Source organism: Pogoniulus pusillus, chromosome 25 (assembly GCF_015220805.1).
Source record: "Pogoniulus pusillus isolate bPogPus1 chromosome 25, bPogPus1.pri, whole genome shotgun sequence".
Taxonomy (NCBI): Eukaryota; Metazoa; Chordata; class Aves; order Piciformes; family Lybiidae; genus Pogoniulus; species Pogoniulus pusillus.
Genome location: NC_087288.1, coordinates 10,952,413 through 10,968,153, shown reverse-complemented (window position 1 = coordinate 10,968,153; position 15,741 = coordinate 10,952,413). Strand labels below are relative to the sequence as shown.

General features: G+C 40.8%; 1 protein-coding gene across 4 annotated transcripts in view; it reads right to left on the bottom strand.

The window, feature by feature from the left end:
• The window catches only part of SYT14 (synaptotagmin 14), a 116,812-nt gene that overhangs the window by 66,274 nt on the left and 34,797 nt on the right, over nucleotides 1-15,741 (bottom strand). For all 4 annotated transcript variants that reach the window (XM_064164428.1, XM_064164424.1, XM_064164425.1 and 1 more), the window contains exon 2: nucleotides 6,731-6,778. Coding sequence is in view for 3 of the 4 variants with exons in the window: in XM_064164424.1 (XP_064020494.1) it covers nucleotides 6,731-6,778 (48 nt within the window). In the remaining variant the exon portion in view is untranslated. The remainder of the gene's footprint in view (nucleotides 1-6,730; nucleotides 6,779-15,741) is intronic.

Sequence of the window (15,741 nt, the reverse complement as noted above, 5' to 3'; positions counted from 1 at the left end):
TATCTTTTCAAAATCATTATTACAAGTGACATTTTTCATTGTCAAAGAGACTGCCTTTTTGCACCTTCTCTCTTTTGCATAATAAAGAGCACTTCCATTCCATTATTAGTCACAAAGGCAGTTTGCTGAATAATTTTCTTTATTTGGGAAACCACCACAACAATAGAAAAGAACATCTTGCAAAAGAAACAAAGGACTCCAAAAAATCTGTGTAACTCAGACCTTACTTAGATACTAAATCTATTAATAGAATACAAAACATGTTTCTGACTTAGAAGTATCACTTTGCATTACTTCAAAAATGCATAAATAAGCAAGAAAATACGGAGAGACCTAAAGATATGGAACACACATTTTCTGCTTTAATGTCACTTTCATGTCACACAGTATTATGCATACTGTATTATAATAGAGAGAGGTTTTCCTCAGCTACAGCTCAGTATCGTAAACACTCCTCAGGAGTCTGTCTCATCTGTACAAACAAAACCTGAAAACAGCCTTAATTACAACATTAGGACATGTAACAACAGCTAATTTCAAGTCAGAGCAGCAGCCTAGCTATACTGCACTACACAGAGAAAAAACATACATTTTTCTGAAGTCTAATCAAGTTCCCTAAAAACTTTTATGTCCACAGCAAATAAGCAAAGGACTAATTTATCACAACTCCTATGACTCTCTTAAAAATACCTGTGTATCTGGAAGAGACCCAGCAAACAGGCAAACCTTTAACTGAGTAATTCCACAAAAATCTTGTCACGTTTTGCTGATGCCAAGAACCCTAAGTGACTGAATTAAATAAACAACTCAGTCACCACCAACTAAACTAAGCAGGACTCTTCTTTCCATAGCCAAGCTTCCTGGCTAACCCAGGGAGGTCCCAGCTGATTGAAGACTGGTAGATGCAATGCTCATCTACAAGAAGGATTGGAAGAACAACCTCGATAGCCACAGGCCTGTCAGTCTGACCTCGGTGCCACAGAAGGTCATGGAGCAGACAGTCTTGAAAGCATTATGCAGCATGCACAGCACAACTGGGTGATCAGGCTCAGGCAGTGTGGGTAGAGCAGGTCCTGCTCCTGAACTTGATTTCCTTCTGTGATAGGATGACTCAGTGGATGAGGGAAAGGGTTAGGGGCTAAGGGAGATGGAGATTGTTTAGACCAGAAAAAAGGAAGCAGAGGTGAGACTTTCATATTGTCTACAACCACATGAAATGAGGTTGGAGCAAGGTGGACATTTGTGTCTTCTCCCTAGTATCTAGTGATAGGACAACATCAAATGACCCCAAGTTGCACCAGGGGAGGTTTAGATTGGATATGAGTAGAAATTCCATCACTGAAGATGTTATCAAACACTGGAACAAGCTCCTCAGGGAGGTGGTTGAATCACTCTTCCTAGGAGAGTTTAAAAGGCATGCAGAGATGTGGTGCTATGGAACATATTTTAGTACCAGACTTGGTAGCACTAGATAATAGTTGAACTCAGTGATCTGAAAGGTCTTTTACAACTGAAACGATTCTGAGTCTTCAGCTTGTGTTGTCAGGCAAGAAATACTTGCATATATGTGTACATAAAATAAACTTGCATTAAATAGAAGCAAATTACAACACTGATAACTAAAGAAAAAACATATTTCCCTGTTTCCCACTTTCAGAATTCAACAACACATTGATACAAAGCCACAGCAACATATCTATGTTAGACAATCACAAACCTCAGTGCTGTATTACTAATCATTCTTCTGCAGCTGAGTGACTTGGTTTGTATTTTTCAGCTATGAGATGTTATGTAACTGCCACAAGAGATGCACATTTTCAGGACACATGTCCCATGTATTTATGCATTTAGAAGAAATCTTCTTACTTCTGATCAGCTCCTTGCAGATTCTTCTTTAATATGTATAAAGCTGCTAATAGGAGAGTGATCAAGCAAATGCTGTACATGTACTGTAATCCTTGTGCAGACTGGAAGTAGACTCACCACAGCGTATCCTGGGTAACTACAACGATGTTGGCAAGTGTGACACTCATCCACAAGAAGGGCCAGAAGGAGGATCCAGAAATCTATAGGCCTGTCAGCCTGGCCTCAGTACCTGGCAAGAGGCAAGTCACTCTGAGTGCCATCCAGAGGCATGTACAAGACAACCCAGGAATCAGGTCCAGGCAACATGGGTTCAGGAAAGGAAGGTCCTGCCTAACAAATTTGATTGCATTCTTTGACTGGGTGATCTGCCTGCCAAATGAGGGGAAGGCTGTGGATGTTATCTACCTAGACTTCAGCAAAGCATCTGACCATCTCCCACAGCATCCTCCTGGAAAAACTGGCAGCCCATGGCTTGGAGAGTTGCACCCTTTGCTGGATTTAAAACTGGCTGGATGACAGAGAGTGGTTGTGAATGGTGCAGCATCCAGTTGGCGTCCAGTGACCAGTGGTGTCCCCCAAGGATCAGTACTGGGCCCAGTTCTATTCAACATCTTTAATGATGACCTGGATGAGGGCATGAAGTCTACCATTAGTAGTAGTCTGTCTCCATAGGAGAGTTGCTCCAGCCCTCTGATCATCCTTGTGGCTCTTCTCTGGACACCTTCCAGTCTAATCTAGTTGACTGAATAGGGCTGGGTGCTAGGTTGGACTGGATGATCTTGGAGGTCTCTTCCAACCTGGTTGATTCTATGATTCCAGCACATCCATATCTTTCCTGTAATAGGGGTTCCAGAACTGGATGCAGTACTCCAGGTGAGGTCTCACAAGAGTGGAGTAGAGGGAGAGAATCACCTCCTCAGACCTGCTGGCAACACTTCTCTTGGTGGCTTTCTGGGCTGCAAGTGCACACTGCTAGCTCATATTGAGCTTCTCATCCACCAGCACCCCCAAGTCCCTCTGCTTAGGGCTGCTCTCCAGCGAGTCACTGCCCAGCCTGTATTGATGTCTGGGATTGCCCTGACCCAGATGAAAGACCCTGCACTTGGTCTTCTTGAACCTCATGAGGTTGGCTTGGGCACACCTCTCCAGCCTGTCCAGGTCCCTCTGGATGGATCCCTTCCCTTCAGCATGTCTGCTGCATCACACAGCTTGGTGTCAGCAGTGAACTTCCTGAGGGTGCACTCAATGCCTCTGTCCATGGTGCTGACAAAGATGTTGAACAAGACTGGTTCCAGAACTGATCCTTGAGGACCTGCATTTGTCACTGGCCTCCACATGGACATGAAGCCACTGACAGCCATTCTTGGGTACATCTGCCAAGCCAGTTTTTTCTTCACCAAGTGGTCCATCCACAAAACCCATATTCCACCAGCTGGGAGATTAGGATGCCATGTGGGACAGCTCAAAGGCTTTGCTCAAGTCTAGATAAATGACACTGGCTGCTTGTCTCTTGTCTATTGATGTTGTGACCTTTTCATAGAAGGCCACCAGGTTTGTCAGGCAGGATTTGCCCCTGGCGAAGCTGTGTTGATTGTACCCAATCACCTCTTGGTTATTATTATGCCTCAGCAGTGCAACCAGGAGGATCTGCTGCATGATCTTACCAGACACAGAGGTGACACTGACTGGCCTGTAGTTCCCTGGATCATCCTTCTTTCCCTTTTTGTCAATGGGGGTTAAGTTTCCCCTTTTCCAGTCGATGGGCACTTGCCCAGACTGCCATGACTTTTGGAATCTAATAGAGAGTGGTTTAGTGACCTCATCTGCCAGTTCCCTCAGCACCCATGGCTGTATCCCACCAGGTCCCCTGGACTTGTACACTCTCAAGTTCTTCAGGTGGTCACAAACCTGATCTTCACTCACAATGGGCAGTTCCTTCTTCCAGCTCCTTTTTCCTTCTTGAATGCATACCAGATAATGTAAAAATCTTAAAGTAGTCATGACTGGACTAGAGTGACAGAATACATAGTAGTATGATAGAAAGCACCTTCTGCTTTATGTGTACAGCTTCAGCAGGGAGAGAGGAGAGGACAGACAAGAATGCAAACACTGCACACACACAGAGAAATCTTTCAGTAACATGAGTGGGCACAAAGTGCATAAAGTTAGAATAGGCATGAAAACTCATACAAAGACAAAAGGAACCAAACATTTTGCAGGTATAAATGATGCAGAGGATACTTCTCTTTTAACCACACTTATCCCTAGGCTAATTTATAACCACCTGTGCTAAAACACAGGTTTTGTGCAACTGTTACTTTAAAAAGAATATATTATATTGTATCAGTGACAAATGGGGTTAATGTTTAAACATAACATAAAACCTTAAAAAAAAGACTGGAGGTCTTTTCAACTTATCTTCTGTGATGGTTTGGGAATTCCCCCCACACACTCTTATGAAATCACCCAGACTAGACTCAGTGACTGGGAGTTAAGGAATGAAGCTTTATCTTCACAGCTTAGCACAATACACAAGCAGGTATTTACAATATTTACAGCTATAGACAGAAATAGACAAGTTAAAGGTAATACAGAAACACAGCTGCCCTCCCAGAAACCAGAGTTCCCAGGAGGGGCTCCCAACCACCTTTCCACCTTCTTTCTACCCCTCTCTACCTTATCCCAGAGTATGCTTTATGGTCAAGGTGAGCTATAAGGATTGGCAAGGAGGGTTAGAAGCAGAATTAGTTGGGTTACACAGCAAGGGCCCAGGAAGAAAGAACAGACACCAACAGAGACACGCACACACACTGTTTTATCTGTATTTGTGTTCTTGTTCTTATACATCTCAGCAAGCCTATAAGTGCAGCAGACACCACCACTGTTTACTTTTCACAGGCTATAATCTATTTTTTCTCATTAAAATATTCCAGTTAGCCTCAATCCAGCACATCTTCCCAGCAATAACATTAAAAACCATGCAGCACTACTTTGAAGAACAGAGAAATATTTTTTTTCTGAAAATGATGACAGTAACCTGAAATAAATAGGGATTTGAAAGATTACTAGATTTTGAACATTTAGCAGGAAGCTTCCTGAACTTCCAATGAGTTTCACAATTCAGAAAGGAACACAGAGCTGATTACAGATGGAATTCAGAGCACTGTAGGTACCAACTTATTCATCAATGGAAAAACAAACATTGACAAAGGAGGGGGTTTTAAAAAAATTAAAAGTAACAAAATAGAACAAACCACACCATAACCTAAAGAGGAAAAAAGAATCTCCCATTCTCATTTTGGAAGAAGTAACAAAACCAGCACAGTTTACAAGTAGAAATTTTTTTTCAATTACAATACCTCCAAACTCCACACATTAAATTAATCATTTAGTAGATATTTGGAAAAGGTGACTTGTGACCATAAAGCTATTTTTCATCATAACCTGTGGTTAGAAGGTACTAAGTAAATGTTTTTTTAAACTTTAATTTTACTAAAAGCTTCAAGTGAATGTAACTGAAACTAAGCTCCAGTGAGAAGCCAAAAATCCTAGTATGACCTCTCTTGAGAGGCCAAAGTATGATGTGGTTTGACAATTCTGTTGTTGTCAAAAGAGTTTTACAATCCTCCTCCTCTCCCACCACACTTGAAGTGACTTAGACTCTTCTGACCAAATCGTGAATCAAATCCAGAAACTAATGCCTGAAGAAACTATGTGTTTTTTGGTTTTTTTTGTGGTTTTTTTTTTTTTTTTTTTTTTTTTTTTTTTTTTTTTTTAGGATTACCTTTCAGGTCAGAACATAAAGATTCAATGACAACACCATGAAAAGGAACACAGCACTGGCAAAATGGACACAAAACAGAACTGTATCTAGTCACGGTAGCAGCTGAGCAGTTTTGTCAAATTAAAACCTTAGTCACTAGCTCAGCTTTAAATCTATAGAAGTCTTCTCTTGATCACAGCTTTGTTTCATGCTCTCTCAATTACTAGATTCATCACTGATACAGTTGATTTCAAAGAAGTTTAAGTTGTTTGGAACTCAACAGACAATGCAGAATTGTCAGTCCATTAGATCAGTTCTTTAAAATATTCTCAAAACTTCCTATTACTACTAAAAATAAAATCATCCTACAAATATCTGGACAATGAAAACAAGTTTTTGTGGTTTCCTATCACAGCTCAACGTTAAAATTCCACATAGCTCAGCAAATAAGGGCAATTAAGGGAATGCAACATCTCTCTTACAAGGAGAGACTTAGGGACCTGAGGTTCTTTAGCTTGGAGAAGACTGTGAGGTGACCTCATCAGTGTTTAGAACCATGTAAAGGGTGAGTGCCAGGAGGCTGGAGCCAGGCTCTGCTGGGTGACACCCAGTGACAGGACAAGGGGCAATGGGTGGGAGTTGAGGCATAGGAAGTTTAATTTAAACAAGAGGAGGATTTTTTTCCTTGTGAGGGTGACAGAGCACTGGAACAGGCTGCCCAGGGAGGTTGTGGAGTCTTGCCTCTCTGGAGATTTTCAAAACCTGCCTGGACACACTCCTGTGAGATCTGGTCTAGGTGATCCTGCTCTGGCAGGGGGGTTGGACTGGATGAGCTTTTGAGGTCCCTTCCAGCCCCTGATATTCTGTGATTTTGTGATTCTGTGAATATTCCTTCTTGTGAAAAATCTAATTTTGCTTTGGAACTTCCTGGTTTATTTCACTTTTTTTCCCTCCTCCATCAAGTGTTGGCATTAAAATATTTTGCCACATGAACATGCAACACAAAGATTTACAAAACATTTGACTGTAACATTAGGTAGCAGATTTGACACCAATAGTATTCACGAGCTAAAAAGTTTTGTTTCACAAATCACTGCTTACCTTTTCTAATGCAGATTAGCTCATGTACACCACAAGTTCGTTCTCCACCTATGTGGCAATAAATAAGTAGAAAATAGTTACAAATAAAATGTATTTGGCTTCTTAATAAGGCTTATAAACAGTGTAAAGGAAAAAGACATACAACCACATTATTTCATAAACATGCAAAAGATTGATATAACAAGTTTTCAGTTTACATATTGTCATCAGAGAAAACAAATGCACCCTTGGCTTACTATTCATAGAATCATACAGAATCAGCCAGATTGGAAGAGATCTCCAAGATCATCCAGTCCAATCTATCACCCAGACCTAGCCAGTCAACTATACCATGGCACTAACTGCCCCATCCAGGCTTTTCTTCAACACCTACCTCCAGGGATGGCAACTCCACCACCTCCCTGGGCAGCCCATTCCAATGCCAATCACTCTCTCTGACAACAACTTCCTCCTAACAACCAGCCTAGACTTCCCCCAGCACAACTTGAGGCTGTGTCCCCTTGTTCTGTTGCTGCTTGCTTGGCAGAAGAGACCAACCCCACCTAGCTACAACTTCCCTTTAGGTAGTTGTAGACAGCAATGAGGTTACCCCTGAGCCTCCTCTTCTGCAGGCTGCACACCCCCAGCTCCCTCAGCCTCTCCTCACAGGGCTGTGCTCCAGGCCTCTCACCAGCTTTGGCGCCCTCCTGTGGACACCTTCCAGTACCTCAACATCTCTCTTGAATGGAGGAGCCCAGAAATGGAAAAGGACTCCAGGTGTGGCCTGACTGGTGCTGAGTACAGGGGCAGAATAACCTCCCTTGTCCTGCTGGCCACACTGCTCCTGATCCAGGCCAGGATGCCGTTGGCTCTCCTGCCCACCTGGGCACACTGCTGCCTCATGTTCAGCTACTATCTACCAGTATCCCCAGGTCCCTTTCTTCCTGGCTGCTCCCCAGCCACTCTGTCCCCAGCCTGTAATGCTGCTTGGGGTTGTTATGGCCGAAGTTCCTACTTTGGAGTTTGAAGAGGTTTACAGAGAATTTATATAAATAAAGCTATAAATATAAATAAATTATCAATTAACTGAAGCCAAGTAATATTTCCAGAGCACAAAATATAATTGTATGCTTTGAGGGAACTACCATCTACAGAGGAATTCTTCAAATATACACCAAAAAATTGTTGCATAGAATGGTTTAGGTTGGAAGGGACCTCAAGGATCATCCAGCTCCAATTCCCTCCCACCAGACACCTCCCACTAGAACAGGTTGCTCAAAGCCTCATCCAACCTGGCCTTCAACACCTCCAGAGAGGGAGCAGCCACAACCTCCCTGGGCAACCTGTGCCACTGTCTCACCATCCTTACTGCAAATAACCCTTTCCTAACATCTAGTTTGAATCTCCCCTCTGCCAGTTTAAACCCATTCCCCCTTGTCCTGTCATTACAAGACCTTGTCAATAGTCCCTCCCCAGCCTTCCTGTATCCCCCTTCAGATACTGGAAGGCTACTATAGGGTCTCCACGAAGCCTTATCTTCTCCAGGCTGAAAAGCCCCAACTCTTGTAGCCTGTCCTCATAGCAGAGGTAACACAATGGAATGCCAAATGTTATGATAATTTCTCCACAGTTTAACAACAAAAAATAAAAGCAAACAAGAAAGCCTGTTACCAAAAGCTGGATTTACCTGGACTTTCTCTTTAAGAGGTTTCATTTAAAAAAAAAAGTTATAGAGAATGAGACATTTATATAGGAATAATATAACTCTTGCTAGAACTATTAAGCTTTAGTTAAAAAACAAACCCCAAACCAAAACCATCATTTTAATGTTAGAATTACAACTAGTAAAGAAAATATCAACACATGATACACCTAGTGATGACAATGAAGAGATCCACAAAGATAGGCAAACACAGTCAGTCAAGCACGCAGAAAGAGGAAGGTGGTGTGATACAAGGACAAGACATGAAACAAGCTACTGGTAAGTCTTGCAGAAGGAGGAGGAATGGGCAGTTCTAAAGTTTTGAATTAGTTCTTTTAATGAGATCTAAAAACTATTAAAGAGTCATTTAAAAAAAAATCTTAGTATTTTATATTGAATACATTTACAGTACTCATGACTCTTTTAAGTTAGTAACTTAGGGAATTATATGCCCTGAAGTCAAACTTTAAAATTCCATGCTATCAATGGCCCATCTTGACCAAACTCCTAATACCCATTAAGTCTTTTTCCAGTGACAGCAACAGACTGCATGTATATTAATACAGAACTGAAGAAAACTGCCTAGGTTTTCATAGCCACTTGTCTGGAATCTCACAAAAGCACAAAACAGACAGTTCCAGAAAAATCACAAAACATCAATTCCATCTGCATTTACCACTACACGTCTTCAAACACTGCACAACACACTAAGACAAGCTTTAAACAACAAAATTCTTCCCCTTGCAAACATGTGGAAAGACATAGAGCACCTATTATTCTGGTTCATTCCATAGTAAAGGAACCATGCCATATAAAAAAGGATATAACAACGTAGTATTAACTAATATTTTAAACTCATAATTGATCACTAAGAAATGCTATGGTAAGTTTTTAAAAAGATACTATATTCATAGTTGAATTTTTTATTTTAAATAAATAACTGGAAGAAATGCATAAATTAGATAGGGGAAAAAAGATAGAAGGGACCAATGTCTGGATGATAGGTTGGACTGGATGATCTTGGAGGTCTCTTCCAACCTGGTTGATTCTATTACAAACAAACCCAAACACATGGAGTAAAACATAATACTTCTAAAAATGAATTAAATGTCTGAGAAATATTAAAATGAAAAGAATCCACATTTTATGTCAACATACTTTTATTCTCATATTTAGCAATATAAAATACAAGCCCCAAAGGTACTCTTCAGCAGGAAATCACATATCAATCAGTTTAGCATCTGAAGTGTTTTGTAGTTATCACCACTACAAAACCCAGCTATAATAATGTAATAACTCCCTCATTTCAGTGCACTCATTCTATAAGCTGAGTAATATTGTTTTCATTCAGAAAACAAGTCTGAAGGAAGACACAACAACAAACTAGTAAAAAATAATATTTGGTTTTACAAGAAGGCATTTATTAAAAACAAACTTCTGGGAGAGGCTACAATCTTCTTTGAAGTAATTGTGATCATCTTTAGAGTACAAAAGAGAAAGTAAAAGAGGGATTCTTTTCACAAGATTTTCTTCCTCCAATAAATACTCAGCAGTGAAGAAAGAATAAAAAATACTGGGAAAAAATCATTATGTAGATGCTAGACAGTTAAGAAGAAAAGCTTTACCTAAAAATGATTGAGGGAAGAATACTGAGCACTATTAATTACACACTGCCTTCAGTCAAATCAACCAACTTGGAATCTCATTGCAAACTACTAATTTTAAGTTTGGATTTTGAACTATTACCTACTGTTTTCTACTGAAATGTATCTATTTTCAATTTTTCTGATACTTAAATGTAACAATTTTCCATTAAGTAAAGCCCTAACATTAATCTCTATGTTGTTTTAACTGACCACAATAATTACATTTAGGATTTTAATTTTTCTCCTTTTCATTTCACCTGAAATGCTGAATGATATTTCTTACTAAATAGGAGATTAATCTATTAGTCTTTTCCAAACAGCTTTTTGGATAGAAATCAAGTGTTAAATAAGAATACACCAAGCCACCAACATTTTGAAAATGAAGTTGAAGAAAGTATCTTTTGTATTTTAAATTATTCAGTTTATCAACCACATGAAATACTATCTTTAAGTGAAGAAGTCTCTCAGCTTTGAACAACCTTGTCACAGAAAGAAACTAAACTGAAAATATGAAAACATCTCCATCTTACTCTAGAGATAGATGTACACAGAAATCAGGAAACATAGAATCAACCAGATTGGAAGAGGCCTCCAAGCTCTTCCAGTCCAAACTATCACTCGGCCCTAGTCAATCAACCAGACCCTGACACTAAGTGCCCCATCCAGTCTTTTATTGAACACCTCCAGGGATGGTGACTCCACCACCTTCCTGGGCAGCCCATTCCAATGCAAATCACTCTGTGAAGAACTTCCTCTTAATATCAAGCCTATAAATACTCAAAAATTTGTAAGTTCAAGGATTAAATGCTGACTTGAAATTCACTTCAGTCTCCAGGTGCACATTTAGTTCTGTATACAATGTAGGACTTTTGCCTTATGCAATTCAAAAGCTGACAATGTTCAGGAAAAAGCCTGAGAGTATCAGCTGCGGAACCCTTGCATCATTCATTATAAACGCTGGAAGAAGTGTAAGAGGATCAGGTTAGGAATACGGGAAGAGAAAATATGACCTGATGTTAAAGCAGCTGAAAGTTCTCTGGAAGACAGTAAGACTCCTTCCTCTCTTAGAGATCACTTGTATTTTGCTAGGCAGAAACATAAACCAACAGGTTTAAACAGGTAGCACCTGTGTATTTGCTTTCCTGTGTGCCCATCTTGGATGCCAAGAGTTTTAACTTGCAAAAGCACTAACTGCTAAAAATGAACAAAGTTCAAGAAAAATTTCCCTCTGAATACATCAGCTCTTCAGATACCAAGAATGATAGTTCCATCACAGCCCACAGGGAGGTTGTCAAAAAGAAGTCTGCAGAACATTAGAGATTAGATTTTTTTTTAAATGTAGCTCATTCTATTACCTAAAAGAAGACCTAATTTTACTTTGGTAGATTCAGAACACTACAACAATGATGGTGTAACACAAACCCCACCAGGAAATCAGTCATTTTGCAAACGGCACAAGGTTTTACTGTCATCAGCCACTCCTACAGTGGCAAAAAGAGAAATTAATACCAGATAACACCCATTGGATAGTTTCCATTACAGACCATAAGACAATATTAAAAGATTCTGTGTGACTGATCAAATCTGATACCCTCACATTTAATCCACACCACATTTAGCAAATGTGCTTGAGAGTGGGCCTAAGTACAAAACACAGCTTGTTGTGTTTAATCTTTATTCAATACTGCTGCTGCTTAACCCCTGCCCTGGCTGCACCAGCTTGGATTCAAAAGCATCACCATCAATTCAAGTCAGCACGAACTTGAGGATCTCAGTGTCATCTTACACCATTCTAGTACATGCTGCAGTGACACCTGAATATCCCAGGCAACTTGGAAGTCGAGATAAAATTGTTCCCTAGGCCACATTCAACCTATGAGCCACACTTATGATACCCCTAGCTAAGCACTGTACACAGCTCGCTGCTCTTTTGTTTCCTATTTTGGATTCTGGAAATTTGCAACTAGACGTAGCTCTCATGCAACCAGTTACAAAGCAACACTTGAAATCCTCTCTTTTCTTCCATTCATAAACAAAAAGGTTCACTCAGTAACTTCTGTCTTGTTTCCCAAGGAAATTAGAGTTATACAATCAAACATCTCAATCCCTGCCTGATTCCCTTACAAATCCACTGGCTGATTTAAATCAAAATTGGCAGAAAATGTTTAGAAGTTAATACTTTTAGGATTCCATGTTTCATTAAAAAAAAATCAGCAGTTAAACACAACACAAATCGCACCAAACCCAGGGACAGCCAAATGGCCAATAAATCCCTACACAGCACACGGCTGCCTGCTACCCACCAAACAGCTGGCAGGTGAGGAAAGAGAGGCACAACAATCTTAGCAGAAACATCAAGGAGCCTGGGACATCAGAGACACTCAAGAGGATGCACGGACAAAATGAAAGCTATTTGAATGCCTAGACACATGACAAGGACCTCCTCACACTACATCAGGAAGGGCGAATATTACACTGGTAGGATCACACAGGAAGTCAAGTTCATCAGTCTAATTAGCAATAATTAGACAACAGCATTACTCTACAAGTCTTTCTTCCCTATCAGATCCCTTTTATCTGTATAGCTAAGTATTTTCTATAATACTACTCCTCAATTCTTAACACTAAACTCCTCACAGTGGAAAATCATATGAAGGAATTTAAATTAAAAACTAAACTCAGTCTGAAAAAGTTCTTCTCTAAATGTATTCCCCTCCTGAGAAACACTTTTGTATAGTCTAGACCACATCATAGCATATTCAGGTGCAGCTCTAAAACTGGAATAAGTAGATTCAAGAGGGTATGTAAAATATGCAATTCTGCCTTAGGCTAGAAAGCATTGTGCTGTGACCTTTACATTTCTCTTCCCTCCAGGCAACTGCATATGGCTTCCACTGCTAGCTCCTCAGTCAGATCTCAGGTCAAGAAAACTAAGACAGGCATCAAAGTTATGCTATTGCTCAAAAGGGAAATAGCAGCATAAAGAAATCAAAATTCTGCCATGAGGACTATTACCACAGCAATGATGCAGGATTCTCAGAAGTGACTCCTCAATTTTCTCTCCTCCCAGTCGCAACAAACTGTCACAAAAGCCCAGGCCTGGGCTGCTGCAGGTGAGAAGATCTTAATCTCAGAATGTTTACCAGTCTGGTCTTACTAATGCTTTGAGTCTGGGCTCTTTCATATTTGTTATCATCACCACTCACTCCTTATTAGATTAATTTAACCTTTCCCTATGAAAAAGTGGGAATATTAAGCAATAAATAACCTTGCATTTTAAAACAGATCTCCTACTTACTACTAACTTTGTTTTGGAAGAAAAATACACAGTAATAAGATCTGTAAATAAAAGTTTTTAATCTCTATTGAGACAAAACTTTTCCAATCGCACTGCACTCTGCTGTTTCCTAACAAATCTGAGACTGCCTGACCCATGCAATCTATGACCCAATGCACCTGTAGAGAGATTAAAAATTATTTAATAAACCAACTTTCTGAAGAAAAGGATGTTAATTGCTACTGAAACAGCTAAATAGGACTTTGAATTTGGTCACATGATGCATACTTGCCTGTTAGCAATCATAATACCAAAAAAAATCATAGAATAAACCAAGTTGGAAGAGACCTCCAAGCTCATCCAGTCCAACCTAGCACCCAGACCTAGCCAATCAACCAGACCATGGCGCAAAGTGCCCCATCCAGGCTTTGCTTCAACACCTCCAGGAACAGTGACTCCGCCACCTACCTGGGCAGCCCACTCCAATGCCAATCACTCTCTCTGCCAAAAACTTCCTCCTAACATCCAGCCTAGACCTCTCCCAGCACAACTTGAGGCTATGTCCCCTTGTTCTGTTGCTGGATATGCGGCAGAAGAGACCAACCCCACATGGCTACAGCCTCCCTTCAGGTAGTTGCAGACAGCAATGAGCTCTGCCCTGAGCCTCCTCTTCTGCAGGCTGCACACCCCCAGCTCCCTCAGCCTCTCCTCACAGGGCTGTGCTCCAGGCCTCTCACCAGCTTTGGCGCCCTCCTGTGGACACCTTCCAGTACCTCAACATCTCTCTTGAATGGAGCAGCCCAAAACTGGACACAGGACTCCAGGTGTGGCCTGACCTGTGTTGAGTACAAGGGCAGAATAACCTCCCTTGTCCTGCTGGCCACACTGTTCCTGATCCCGACCAGGTTGCCATTGTCTCTCTTGGCCACCTGGGCACACTGCTGGCTCATGTCCATCTGCTATCTACCAGTATCCCCAGGTCCCTTTCTTCCTGGCTGCTCTCCAGCCACTCTGTCCCCAGCCTGTAGCGCTGCCCGGGGTAATGATGCACTGCCACTGATCCAAACAACAATGGTCACTGCTCATGGCAAATAGCTCTCAGGTTTTCTTGATACAAACCCCTTCAATTTTATTAAAGCTTTGGGGTTTAGTATTAGAAATTACATAAACTAGTAAGCTGATTAAGTGATACTAGAAATGGTACTTACAGAGTTTTAAAAACAGCAACTAACAAATACCATTCTAATTTGAGCTTTTAAATTTATGTACTCTACATATAACTCTGTATGTTATGTTTTAAAGAAGTTTATTTAATATTTGTTTTCATTCAGGTTTAAATTTTGCTCATTTTCCATGCCTATACAAAAAAAAAGTTTGGACAATTACAGGATCTTTAAAAGTGAGCAAAGTGTTTTGTCCATTTATGTAACTATACTTAAAAAATTACTTGGATACAATTTAAATTCTGCACGTTGACACTTTAGACTAGAAACCCAGTGCTTTGATCCTGACTTCAAGAGTTAGTATTCATCAAAACTGCATTTTTAAACACTGGTGGCCACAGAACATTACTGCTAAACAGTCAAGGCAAGATAACTGTTGCACAAAAAAAAAGACGGCAAGAACACCAAGATGAAGAGTAAATCTGTAACACCTACTAACAATGCTACAGCAATCAGCTATTTGGTTGAAAGCAAAGAGGATCCTGCATCCCTACTACAGAGTGCAGCAGAAAAATACATTGCATGCCTTCAGGAAGGTCACTAAATCGAAGTCTGGTGTATTACTTTCACAACTGGCTTATTTTTTCATCCCACTTCACATTTAACCATAAACTACGCACCCCATGTTCTCAAGAGCTGCAGTCTCATTTTGGCAATTCCACGTTAAATACCCACAAGGCAGATGGGCTATTTCTAAAGTCCAGCCCTAATGAAAAGTGTTGTGCTTTTCACAAAGGCCAGATTGCTTTATTCATTCGAGTATTTGCTTTAACTTTTAAATGGCAATAATTTGCTTTAACTTTTAAGTGGCAATACTCTAAACTCTCTAAACCCCAAGCAGCACTACAGGCTGGGGAGAGTGGCTGGAGAGCAGCCAGGAAGACAGGGACCTGCAGATACTGGTAGATAGTAGATGGACATGAGCAAGCAGTGTGGCCAGGTGGCCAGGAGAGCCAATGGCATCCTGGCCTGAATCAACAGTGTGGCCAGCAGGACAAGGGAGGTTATTCTGCCCCTGTACTCAGCACTGCTCAGGCCACACCTGGAGTCCTTTTCCATTTCTGGGCTCCTCCATTCAAGAGAGATGTTGAGGTACTGGAAGGCGTCCAGAGGAGGGTGACAAAGCTGGTGAGGGGCCTGGAGCACAGCCCTGTGAGGAGAGGCTGAGGGAGCTGGGGGTGTGC